The following is a 13,713-nucleotide window of genomic DNA, read 5'->3' as shown; positions in this document are numbered from 1 at the left end:
TATGGAAGTATGGACAAAATTTTACCACTAACATAAACTAGAATATGTGACGAAGAAACATTCTCTGAATCAGAATGAAAGGTAAAAGCATCCCAGAGTTATTAATGCTTAAAGTGACAGTGGTCAGATGTTCAAAAAATGGCAGGTCCTTAAGGTATATTTAGGCTGGGTCCTTAAGGGGTTAAGTAACCAATTGTATATTTGCTATTTAATCTTGAATCCTCTTAAAAAACGCTTTTGTACTCTATTTTAGGTTACAATGAAGACGTGTCTACATTTCTCAATTCAAAGGCCAAGTGTTCTGTCCTCTGAATCTCATCCTGAAGAGGGTATATACCAAAAACTAAATGTCTCTAGGTGGTTGCAGCACTTCAATGAGGTTGGACAGGTGGAAGAAGAATATAAATTGCGGAAGGTAAGAATAAATATAGACATATTGCATACCTGAAAAGAACATAGGTATTAGCATTGCTTGCTTTTGGAAACTGTATAAACTGTAAGTGATGCCTAAAGGAGTTCTGTAGTGAAATATAACATCTCCTATCCAAAGGATAGGGGATAAGTTATAGATCGCGGGGGTCTGACCGCTGGGACTCCCTGTGATCTCCTAACTGGTGAGCTGCCCCCTCCCATAGACTTGCATTGAGGGGGCGGGAGTGAAGTCACACTGTGGCGGAGTCGTGACTTCACGATACTCCGGCCCCGTGGTCGTGGTCACACACTGAGCCTCCAACGCTGCAGAGAGCTCACAAAGGTGGGTGCGGAATTATATTGCGGGGGTCCACAGCCGCGGGATAAGATGTATTAGGACCGGTGTACCCATTTAGGCACTTATGGTTAAGTTTCTAGGACGGCATTTAGTGGAGCTGGCTGTCGATTTATTCCGTCATTATGGCAGGAGATCATGGTGCCATTATGACCTATGGTCACCAAAATTATTAAAATATGTGACCTCATGAATTGCCAAAAATATAAAAAATGCAGTTCATGTTTCTGGGTCTAACTATTCACAGTTATAATGAAATATGCAAATACATTGGTTATGATAAATACACATAAATAAGTAGATAGACACAATGATTACATCATGGCTTGCTGAACTATTGAACTTTTACTGGTTAGGTTCGCATGAACCATTATAAGTGTAAAAAAAAGGTAAAGAGCGAGACGTTTTGGCTCCAAGAGGAAGTGGGATGAGCAGGGGGCGGTGGCATGAGGTTATCATGTGATTTGCTGGTTATGTATCAGTAAGCTCAAAAGCCAATAGGAGACAGCAAGTCGATGGGTGGTTTACATAGTCATAAGGCCTCACGCTGTTCCGTGCACACAGTCTGAGGGAAAAGAGAGCAAGGGACAGACAGACAGGCAGAGAGATAGAGATAGAACAGACATAGAGAAAAAAAAAAAAGTGTGTGTGGACAGTAACCATAATTCAAATTCAGAAGCCAGAATCCTGATTTAGAACATCTGCAGTGCACAAATTCTATATGTCATGAACAGACACGGGCAGGTGGTAAGGTTCTCTATAAAATCACTAGACCAAAAATAATGATAAAAAATCCCTTTTACACCACCCAAACTTAACCACTTAGAGACCACGGGCGTACAGGTACGCCTTCGCTCCCTGGTACTTAACTCCTTGAGGACAGAGGGCGTATGCATACGCCCTCGCGTCCCGTCACTTAAGGATGGAGGGCGGTGATCGGACCAGGATGACTGCTGATATCTATCAGCAGGCATCCCGTGGCAATGCCTAGGGGGGTCCGGAGACCCCCCCCCCCATGTCAGCGATCGGGGCAAATCGTTGGTCAATTCAGACCAGAGATTTAACCGCGATCCGGGCTAATCGGGTCACTGGTGACCCGATCTCCCGGAAAATAAGCAGAGACAGCTCTGACCATCCTAGAGGATAGGAGCGAGGTGGCAGTGTTGCCACCCCCTTCTATCCCCTGCCATTGGTCGGTCAGGCTGACCACCAATGGCAGGAGGGGGGCGGAGGGTTTAGAGTTCATTTCCCCCGCTCTGGCCACCGATCGGAAGTTGGTGCAGAGCGGGGGGAACACGGGTGGCGAGGGGGGAGCATGGTCCGGCTTACCCAGACCGGTGGAGGCATCCTGGACTGGCGGCGGCGACGGCATCTACAGCAGTTGGAGCGCCCGGAAAGTGTGGCAGAGAAGGCTGCAGTGAAGATCGCGGTAAGTGTTCTTCTCTGTGGCCTTCTAAAAGCTGCAAAACTACAACTCCCAGCATGCCTATACAGCCAAAGGGTATCTGGGCATGCTGGGAGTTGTAGTTTTGCAACATCTGGAGGGTCACAGTTTGGAGACCACTGTGTAGTGGTCTCTAAACTGTGGTCCTCCAGATGTTGCAAAACTACAACTTTCAGTATGCACTGACTGTCTGGGCATGCTGGGAGTTGTAGTTTTGCAACACCTGAAGTGGCACAGTTTGGAGACCACTATATGGTGGTCTCCAAACTGTAGCCCTCCAGATGTTGCAAAACTACAATTCCCAGCATGGCCAGACAGTCAGGGATGCTGGGCGTGTAGTTCTGCAATTTCTGGCCCTTCATATGTTGCAGAACCACAACTCCCAGCATGCCTGGACAGTCTGGGCATGCTTGGAGTTGTAGTTTTGCAACATGTGGAGGGCCACAGTTTGGAGACCACTACTTAGCGGTCTCCAAACAAATCTTCCCCAGTTGTTGCATAACTATAATTCCAAGCATGCCCAGACTGTCCAGGCATGCTGGGAGTTGTAGTTCTGCAACATATGAAGGGCCAGATATTGCAGAACTACACGCCCAGCATCCCTGACTTTCTGGCCATGCTGGGAATTGTAGTTTTGCAACAGCTGTAGGCACACTGATTGGGAAACACTGAGCTAGAGTCTGTTTCCTAACTCAGTGTTTCCGACCCATGTGCCTCCAGCTGTTGCAAAACTACAACTCCCAGAATGCACCGACAGACCGTACATGCTGGGAGTTGTAGTTTTGCAACAGCTGGAGGCACATTGGTTGGAATCACTGAGCTAGAGTCTGTTTTCTAACTCAGTGGTTCCCCACCAGTGTGCCTACAGCTGTTGTAAAACTACAACTCCCAGCATGTATGGTCTGTCAGTGCATTCTGGGAGTTGTCATTTTGCCACAGCTGAAGGTTTGGGGTACCCCCCCCCCATGTGAATGTACAGGATACAAGTTTGAGCTGCGTCAAATTCTCCGCCGCAGCTCAAACTCCCAGCGGAAAACTTACTGTGAACCCCCACCTGTGTGAATGTACTCTAAAAAGACTACACTAACAAATAAAAAAGTAAAACACTACATTTACACCCCCTTACACGTCAACCCCCCCCCCCCCAAGAAAAATTAAAAACGTCTCATACGGCAGTGTTTCCTAAACAGGGCCTCCAGCTGTTGCAAAACCACATCTCCCAGTATTGCCGGATAGCCATAGACTGTCCTGGCAGGCTGGGAGTCTTGCAACAGCTGGAGGCACCCTGTTTGGGAAACACTGCTGTAGGGTTTTACTGTAGGTAACCGAGTCCGCAAATTCCTTATTCAGGCCTCAAATGCGAATGGGGCTCTCTCACTTCAGAGCCCTGTCGTATTTCAAGGCAGCAGTTTAGGGCCACATATGGGGTATTTCCTTACTCGGGAGAAATTGCACTACAAATTTTGGGGGGCATTTTCTCCCATTACCCTTTTGTAAAAGTGTTAAATTTGGGGGAAAAACTGCACTTTAGTGAAAATTTTTATTTATTTATTTTTTCATTTACACATCCGACTTTAACGAAAAGTCATCAAACACCTGTGGGGTGTTAAAGGAGTACTCCGGTGCATACTTTTTTCATGTTATCCCGTCTGGGCTGCAAAATAAAAGAAAACGCATGAAAAAAGTGTGCACCGGAGTACTCCTTTAAGGCTCACTGGACCCCTTGTTACGTGCCTTGAGGGGTGTAGTTTCCAAAATTGCTGTTCTGGCACCATAGGGGCTTCCTAAATGCCCCCCAAAAACCATTTCTGAACAATTCACTCTCCAAAATCCCACTGTCGCTCCTTCCCTTCTGTGCAAAAGACATATTGTATTTGTGAATCAATATATCATTTATTTGGAATGCCTGTTTTCCTTACAAGCAGAGAACTTTAAAGTTAGAAAAATGCAAAATTTTCAATTTTTTCATGAAATTTTGGATTTTTTCACCAAGAAATGATGCAAGTATCGACAAAAATTTACCAATAACATGAAGTAGAATATGTCACGAAAAAACAGTCTCTGAATCAGAATGAAAAGTAAAAGCATCCCAGAGTTATTAATGCTTAAAGTGACAGTGGTCAGAATTGTAAAAATGCTCCCGTCCCTAGGGTTATAATGGGCTCCGTCCCCAAGGAGTTAAGGACCACCGGCGTACCTGTACGCCCGTGGGAATTTCGGTCCCCACCACCCGCCGGATGGGGACCGCACCAGGGTGACTGCTGATATCGATCAGCAGGCACCCCGCGCAAATGCCCGGGGGCATTCGCCGAAAATCGCAAGTGAATTCACACTTGCGATTTTCAGCTATTCCGGTGATGCGGGTCATTCCTGTGTTCTTCATGGTCCTCCTCATCATATAATACTGATGATGAGTTCCCAAGAAGGCAGCGGAGACGCCGCCAGGCGAGGCCACGCACCCCCCATGATGGTGGTCCAGTGGCCGGTACTAGTACGAGCAACAATGCCGCTCGTACTAGGAGTCCAACCCCCCAGACAAGGGTACCGGAGCCCCCTTCCGGTCAACCTATCTGGAGACCCCCAGAGGTTTATCAGCCACGGATTCTGGAGTTTGTTGGCGACTCCGGAATCCGGATTGACCCAGCCGGGTTCACTGAAATTGACTATTTCATTTGTTTTTTCAGTGCCAGTTTTGTCAATCACATGGTGAAGCAGACAAATCTGTACGCCCAGCAGTTCATCGCCCACCACCCTGATTCTTTTTTGGCCAGGCCCAATGAATGGTATGCCATTGATGTAGCAGAGATGAGGACATTTTGTGGCCTATTGCTGCATATGGGCCTGGTCAAAAAGCAAAGTTTCAGGCAGTACTGGAGCGGGGACGTCCTATACCAGACTCCGCTTTACAGTATGGTCATGGCACGGAGGCGGTTCGAGGCCATTCGGACATGCCTGCATTATGCAGATAATGCGGCATGTCCCGAGCCCCCCCCCCCCCCCCCCCCCCCGAAGTGTTCCCGCCTATGACCGGCTTTACAAAATGAGGCCGGTCATTGATCACTTTGGGGCCAAATTTTTGGAGGCCTACGTACCCCTCAGGGAGCTCTCGGTCGATGAGTATCTTATCATTTTTAAGGGGAGACTCATCTTCCGCCAGTATATTCCCTCGAAGCGGGCGCGGTGTGGCGTGAAGCTCTATAAACTTTGTGAGAGTACCTCTGGGTACACTTAGAAGTTTAGAGTGTATGAGGAAAGAGATTCCCGGATTGAACCCCCAGAATGTTCCCTCACTCTGGGTGTTAGTAGGAAAATCGTTTGGGAGCTTGTGCACCCATTGCCGGATAAGGGTTACCACGTGTACGTGGACAGTTTTTATACCAGCATCCCTCTGTTCACATCCCTTGCCACCAGATCCCTGTCCGCTTGTGGGACCGTGCGGAAAAACCAGAGAGGCCTCCCTCTAAATTTTGTTAAGACTTTTGTTAACCTATGCCCAAGGGCGAGTCCCGTGCCCTTACCAATGAAAACCTGTTGCTGGTCAGGTATAAGGATAAGAGGGATGTCCTTTTGCTGACCACTATTCATGGTAACGGCAGCTCACCCGTCCCAGTGCGAAGTACCACAACAACGGTCCTCAAGCCTAATTGTATTCTGGGCTACAATCGGTATATGGGGGGAGTTGATTTTTCTACTTGGTACAGGTTGCCATGTACTGTCCCAGTGCGCTGGCAACACAGGAACATACCTTCAGTTCCAAGAAGAAGTCCTAAAGGTCCTGATCTTTGGCGACCAGGAAAGAGCAGGCCAGACTTCCCAAGGAACTGAAGTTATAGGTGCCAGGATCATCCCAGGCCAACAATTCCAGGTGAGGTCCCCCACACTGCAAAGAAGGGACGTTCCCAGAAAGATGCAGAATTTGTCACAAGAGGGGGATACGGAAGGATACCACCTATCAATGTGACACTTGCCCGATAATCCGGGCCTCTGCATTAAGGATTGCTTCAGGGAGTATCACACTTCCATGGAGTACAAAATTTTCCCTCTTCATTTTAATTTTCCATAATTTGACCCCAATGTACCAAGTCCAGAGTACATTACAAATTTCAACCCCATTAAACCACTAAATTGCCCAAAAAACTCTTTTATAAAATAAAAAAAAACCTGATAAGACCTCTGGGGGTTATTTTTTTCCAAAAATGGGTCACTGAGTCACTATCATCGGAGACTTTTTATGTTGCCTCAAATGCGCAGTGCTCTCTCTCCACTTGAGCGGGTTGCGCATTTGAGGCAACAGGTTAGGGACGGCCACACACATCACATTCCCAGAATGATGATTCAGAGCATAGGGTTTGGGGTGGGCATATTTTTTTGTTTTGGATATACTCTGGGTCATCATTCTGGGAACATAACTTGTTTTATTATTTTATGTCCCACTGTACCCCATTTTACTTATTTAGTATACCCCATGTAATGCCCCTTGAGGGGGGGGGGGGATCCCATTGTTCTGGCTCCATAGGCAGCAATGAGAAGCTGAAGGCCCCTGAATGCGCTCCTGCACCTAAGAGACCGGTGTGCATCCACAGAGCCGCTTAGATCCAGACATGAGGTATGTCCTTACTCCAAAGAAATGTATTTACAAATTTACAATTACATTTTCTCCTAATACCACTTGTGAAAATAAAAAATCTAATTTTTCCTTTTCACATCCCACTTAATGAACATTTATCTAACACCTGTGGGGTGTTAAGGAACACTTTACCCCTTGTTACGTTCCTTGAGGGGTGTAGTTTCCAAAATAGTATGCCATGTGTTTTTTTTTTTTTTTGCTGTCCTGGCACCATAGGGGCTTCCTAAATGGGACAAGCCCCCCAAAAACCATTTCAGCAAAATGTGCTTTCCAAAAGCCAAATGTGACTCCTCTTCTGTGCATTGTAGTTCGCCCGCATTGCACTTGACGTCCACACATGGGGTATTTCCATACTCAGAAGAGATGGGGTTACAAATTTTGGGGGGGCATTTTCTCCTATTACCCCTTGTAAAAATGTAAAATTTAGGGGGAAACCAGCATTTTAGTGAAAAAAAAATTTCACATCTAACTTTACCGAAAAGTCGTCAAACACCTGTGGGGTATTAAGGCTCAATGTACCCCTTGTTACATTCCATGAGGGGTGTAGTTTCCAAAATGGTATGCCATGGGGCCCCCCCGGGTTGCTGCTCTGGCACCATAGGGGCTTCCTAAATGTGACATGCCCCCCAAAAACCATTTCACAAAAACTCACTCTCCAAAATCCCATTGTCGCTCCTTCGCTTTTTAGCCCTCTACTGCGCTCGCCGAACACTTTACACACACATATGAGGTATTTCCTTACTCAAGAGAAATTGGGTTACACATTTTAGGAAGATTTCTCTCCTTTTATCCCTTGTAAAAATTCAAAATCTGGGTCTACAAGAACATGCGAGTGTAAAAAAAATGCAGATTTTGAATTTTCTCCTTCACTTTGCTGCTATTCCTGTGAAACACCTAAAGGGTTAACACACTTACTGAGTGTCATTTTGAATACTTTGAGGGGTGCAGTTTTTATAATGAGGTAATCTATGGGGTATTTCTAATATGAAGGCCCTTCAAATCCATTTCAAAACTCAACTGGTCCCTGAAAAATTCAGATTTTGAAAAATTTGGGAAAAATTGGAAAATTGCTGCTATACTTTGAAACCCTCTGATGTCTTCCAAAAGTAAAAACATGTCATTGTTATGATGCAAACATAAACTAGACATGTTGTTTATGTGAATCAATATATCATTTATTTGGAATGTCCATTTTCCTGATAAGTAGAGAGCTTCAAAGTTAAAAAAAAAAAAAAAAATTATTGGAATTTTTCACCAAGAAATGATGCAAGTATCGACAAAATTTTACCACTGACGTAAAGTAGAATATGTCACGAAAAAAGTATCTCGGAATCAGAATGTAGTAGTAGTAGTGTATCAAAACAGGAAAAAATTACCCAAAATCTATAATGTAGCCAAACAGGTATGTAAATTTAGAATTAAAACTCAGCTCTCTTCAAGGACAATATAAGTTTGTTTTACCAGACATAAGGCAGGACTGATTTATGAATGATTTATTATAAAAGAAAAATTTTCACAGTAAATAAAAAAACAGATATTAACAAGACAAAGTTTCACCACACAGAAATTTTAATAAATGTGGACAAAACTAGAATCCTTACTTACAAATGTTATATGGGTTAGAAAATGGTGGCTGGCATCCAAAATTAGATCCTGTCCCCCCATGCAAGCACACCCCAGTTCTCAAAGTCTGCACTTTGCTGTGGGCAGGTGACACCTCTAGGTTCAACCTTTGAGCTAATCAGGTATTACCAAAAAATGTCGCCCCTCCCAGCTATATATTTATGCCCAAGAAATAAAATAAAAATGCCTCTATTTTTCATCACTGGCAAGCACTCACATAATTTTCTTATATTTGGGTCTTCCATCAAATCCTCTTTCTAAGGGTACCAGACATGACCCCCTTATTGTGTAAGATTTACCCAGTGCATACAGTTTGGGCAGGAATTTATACACAAAGGTCATGTGAGGACTAATTTTAAAGATATTATGATGAAGAATCTAACCGTATAACATATGGGCTCTGGACATACCTCCTTTTAGAGATGAGCGAACTTACAGTAAATTCGATTCGTCACAAACTTCTCGGCTCGGCAGTTGATGGCTTATCCTGCATAAATTAGTTCTGCTTTCAGGTGCTCCGGTGGGCTGGAAAAGGTGGATACAGTCCTAGGAAAGAGTCTCCTAGGACTGTATCCACCTTTTCCAGCCCACGGGAGCACCTGAAAGCTGAACTGCCGAGCCGAGAAGTTAGTGACGAATCGAATTTACTGTAAGTTCTCTCATCTCTACCTCCTTTACCCTGTATTTAAAATTGGAAGATATGGCATTTTTCAGGTGGACCACCTCCATACATCTCTTTCATCTACTGGCACCCAAGCTGGTGCCTTATTGGCTGAAAATGGTGTTAAATTCCCTATCATAGAACAGCTGTGTTAATGACCCCCTGCCCTAACTATTCACACCTATACACCAGTCCTGTAGACGTGCAGACTCTACGGTCCCTTGATCAAAAGGAATTTATTCTTTTGGCATGCTACACTAACACAGATAAGGGTAATGGTAATTGTGCATACAGATGGACATTTCTACAGGACCTTTATCACAAGTAATGACAAATAATCACAATGCAACATGAATAGATATTTGAGGCATTGTATGAGACAGGCTTCGCAGCAAATAAGTGATCATTCACAGCCTCTACACAAGACTCATCCTGTACCACAAAATCCAGCAAGCTTTTTCGAAGACAAAAAAGAAAAAACAGAACAAGCACTGAACTGAGCAAAGCTGTGATGTGGCAGACCTGCATGATTGCAATACATATGCAAAGCTCAAAAAACACAGCATAGTGCCTTTACTCACATCTACAGGGATTAATTGCCAAACCAGTATATCTACAGGTTGAAACATAGCAGAGGAATAAAAAGAAAAGTGGGTGCAATTAAAATGCATCAGCTGTATAAAGACACCGGCCCTGATTTATTATTTTAAACCCAACCTTCTTTGTCAGGTTGTACGGCAGATTCTGGCACATTGCGCCAGAAATCCTGTCTGCACCAGAATTTGCACCAGAATTGAAAAAACAAACGACCAACTCTCCATTTAACTGAGAGAACCTGAAAAAGGGGCGTGACCATCGGGAAAAGGGTACGTGGTCTCTGAAAAGTGTCCCAACATATTTACTAAGGTTTCCACTGAAAATGTGGTGGATTTGAGCTGAGGGCTGCTCAGAGCATGTGTAAAAAAGCAAGAGGTAGGGTGCTAAAAGTGCAAAATGTAGGGAAACATTAGTAGATACCATGGAAAAATACTTGTAGGGAATAAAAACCCACAAAGAAAACTACACTCCACTCTTAGTAAATCAGGGTCTAGATCTTCCTAGTTAACCCCTTAACGACATGGGACATAAATGAACGTCCTGGTACTTAATGCACCAGGACGTACATTAACCCCTTGGGGACGGAGCCCATTATAACCCTAAGGACGGGAGCATTTTTTGCACATCTGACCACTGTCACTTTAAGCATTCATAACTCTGGGATGCTTTTATTTTTCATTCTGATTCAGAGATAGTTTTTTTTCGTGACATATTCTACATTATGTTAGTGGTAAATTTTTGTCGATACTTGCATAATTTCTTCGTGAAAAATGCCCAAATTTCATGAAAAAATTCAAAATCTAGCATTTTTCTAACTTTGAAGCTCTCTGCTTGTAAGGAAAATAGACATTCCAAATAAATTATGTATTGATTCACATATACAATATGTCTACTTTGTGTTTGCATCATAAAGTTAACATGTTTTTACTTTTGGAAGACATCAGAGGACATCAAAGTTCAGCAGCAATTTTCAAATTTTTCACAACATTTTCTAAATCTGAATTTTTCAGGGACCAGTTCAGTTTTGAAGTGGATTTGAAGGGCCTTCATATTAGAAATATCCCATAAAGGACCCCAATATAAAAACTGCACCCCTCAAAGTATTCAAAATGACATTCAGAAAGTTTAACCCTTTAGGTGTTTCACAGGAACAGCAACAAAGTGAAGGAGAAAATTAAAAATCTTCATTTTTTACACTAGCATGTTCTTGTAGGGGTAATAGGAGAAAAAGTCCCCTAAAATTAGTAACCCAAATTCTCTTGAGTAAGGAAATACCTCATATGTGTATGTGGAGTGCACAGCGAGCGCAGTAGAGGGATCAGAAAGGAAGGAGCAACAATGGGGTTTTGGAGTGTTTTTCTGAAATGGTTTTTGGGGGGCATGTCACATTTAGGAAGCCCCTATGGTGCCAGAACAGCAAAAAAAAAAACAAAAAAAACCCACATGGCATACTATTTTGGAAACGACACCCCTCAAGGCATGTAACAAGGGGTCCAGTGAGCCTTAACACCCCACAGGTGATTGACAAACTTTCGTTAAAGAGGGACGTGAAAATGACAAACTTGATTTCTAACACTAAAATGCTGGTGTTACCCCAAACTTTTCATTTTCACAAGGAGTAATAGGAGAAAATGCCCCACAAAATTTGTAACCCCATTTCTCTTGAGTAAGGAAACACCTCATATGTGGATGTAAAGTAATCTGCGGGTGCACTAGAGGGCTCAGAAGGGAAGGAGCGACATTGGGCTTTTGGAGAGCGAATTTTGCTGAAATGGTTTTTGGGGGCATTTAGTAAGCCCCCATGATGCCAGAACAGTAAAAAAAAAAACACATGGCATACTATTTTGGAAACTACACCCCTTAAGGAACGTAACAAGGGGTACAGTGAGCCTTAAGACCCCACAGGTGATTCACGAACATTTGTAAATTTGGGACGTAAAAAAAAAAAAATTTCAATAAAATACTGGTGTTACCCCAAATTTTTCATTATCACAAGGGGTAATAGGAGAAAAAGCCCCCCAAATGTTGTTAACCCCATTTCTTTTGAGTATGGAAATACCCCATATGTGGCTGTAAAGTGCTCTGCGGGCAAACTACAATGCTCAGAAGAGAAGGAGCGCCATTGGGCTTTTGAAGAGAGTATTTGGTTGGAATGGAAGTCAGAGGCCATGCGCGTTTACAAAGCCCCCATGGTGCCAGAACAGTGGACCCCCCCCCCCCCCACATGTGACCCCATTTTGGAAACTACATCCCTCACATAATTTAATAAGGGGTGCAGTGAGCATTTACACCCCACTGGCATTTGACAGATCTTTGGAACAGTGGGCTTCATTTTTACGGACGACTGTTAAAAAAAAATCTGTCAGACACCTGTGGGTTGTAAATGCTCACTGCACCCCTTGTTACATTCCGTGAGGGGTGCACCTTCCAAAATGAGGTCACATGTCTCCACTGTTCGGGCACCATGGGGGCTTAGTAAACACGCATTGCCTTCAATTCCAGCCTAATTCTCTCTCAAAAAGTCCAATGGCGCCCCTTCTCTTCTGAGCATTGTAGTTGTAGCATTTTACATCCACATATGGGGTATTTATATACTCAGAAGAATTGGGAATACACATTTTTTTATTTTTTTTCCTATTACCCCTTGTGAAAATGAAACATTTGGGGTAACACCAGCATTTCAGGGAAAAAAACTAGTGTTTTTTTTTTTTTGCGTTCATGTCAGAACCGCTGTAACGATCAGCCACCCTCTCACTCCTGAGCCATGTAGTTTGTCCGCAGAGCATTTTACGTCCACTTATGGGGTATTTCTGTACTCGGAAGAAATTGCGTTAGAAATTTTGGGGGTCTTTTTCTCCTTTTACCTCTTGTGAAAATGAAAAGTATGGGGCAACACCAGAATGTTAGTGTAAACTTTTTTTTATTTTTTTACACTAACATGCTGGTGTAGCCCCCAACTTTACCTTTTCATAAGGGGTAAAAGGAGAAAAATTCCCCCAAAACTTGTAACACAATTTCTCCTGAGTAAGGAAATACCCCATATGTGGCCCTAAACTGTTGCCTTGAAATATGACTGGGCTCTGAAGTGAGAGAGTGCCATGCGCATTTGAGGCCTAAAAAAGGAATTTGCAATATGGGCGGACCCGGTTACAAGGATGGGGCTTGTCTCCACCAAAACCCTACAGCAGTGTTTCCCAAACAAGTTGCCTCCAGCTGTTGCAAGTCTATGGTTGTCCGACAATACTGGGAGTTGTTGTTTTGCAACAGCTGAAGGCTCCGTTTCGGAAACAGTGCTGTAAGAGACATTTTGCATTTTTATTGGGGGGGGGGGGGGGGGGTTGGGTGACGTGTAAGGGGGTGTATATGTAGTGTTTTACTTTTTATTATTTGGTAGTGTAGTGTTGTGCTTTCCTGTATGAGCCCCGTGCGTTTATGCTTCCCTGTGTGAACCCCATGCGTTTATGCTTCCCTGTATGAACCCCGTGTGTTTATGCTTCCCTGTATGAACCCGTGCATTTCTGCTTCCCTGTATGAACCCTGTGCGTTTCTGCTTCCCTGCATGAACCCCATGCATTTCTGCTTCCCTGTATAAATCCAGTGCGTTTCTGCTTCCCTGTATGAACCCCGTGCATTTTTGCTTCCCTGTATGAACCCCATGCGTTTCTGCTTCCCTGTATGAACCCCGTGCGTTTCTGCTTCCCTGTATGAACCCCGTGCGTTTCTGCTTCCCTGTATGAACCCCGTGCGTTTCTGCTTCCCTGTATGAACCCCGTGCGTTTCTGCTTCCCTGTATGAACCCCGTGCATTTCTGCTTCCCTGTATAAACCCAGTGCGTTTCTGCTTCCCTGTATGAACCCCGTGCATTTTTGCTTCCCTGTATGAACCCCATGCGTTTCTGCTTCCCTGTATGAACCCCGTGCGTTTCTGCTTCCCTGAATGAACCCCGTGCGTTTCTGCTTCCCTGAATGAACCCTGTGCGTTTCTGCTTCCCTGAA

General features: G+C 44.0%; 1 protein-coding gene across 10 annotated transcripts in view; it reads left to right on the top strand.

The window, feature by feature from the left end:
* The window catches only part of TBC1D16 (TBC1 domain family member 16), a 564,967-nt gene that overhangs the window by 176,943 nt on the left and 374,311 nt on the right, over positions 1-13,713 (top strand). For all 10 annotated transcript variants that reach the window (XR_008849569.1, XR_008849568.1, XM_056550065.1 and 7 more), the window contains one exon: positions 254-415. Coding sequence is in view for 8 of the 10 variants with exons in the window: in XM_056550065.1 (XP_056406040.1) it covers positions 254-415 (162 nt within the window). In the remaining 2 variants the exon portion in view is untranslated. The remainder of the gene's footprint in view (positions 1-253; positions 416-13,713) is intronic.

The sequence above is a fragment of the Hyla sarda genome, chromosome 13, assembly GCF_029499605.1.
Source record: "Hyla sarda isolate aHylSar1 chromosome 13, aHylSar1.hap1, whole genome shotgun sequence".
NCBI lineage: Eukaryota > Metazoa > Chordata > Amphibia > Anura > Hylidae > Hyla > Hyla sarda.
Note: the sequence above shows the minus strand (reverse complement) of the source record. Positions and strands in the feature narration are given on the sequence as shown.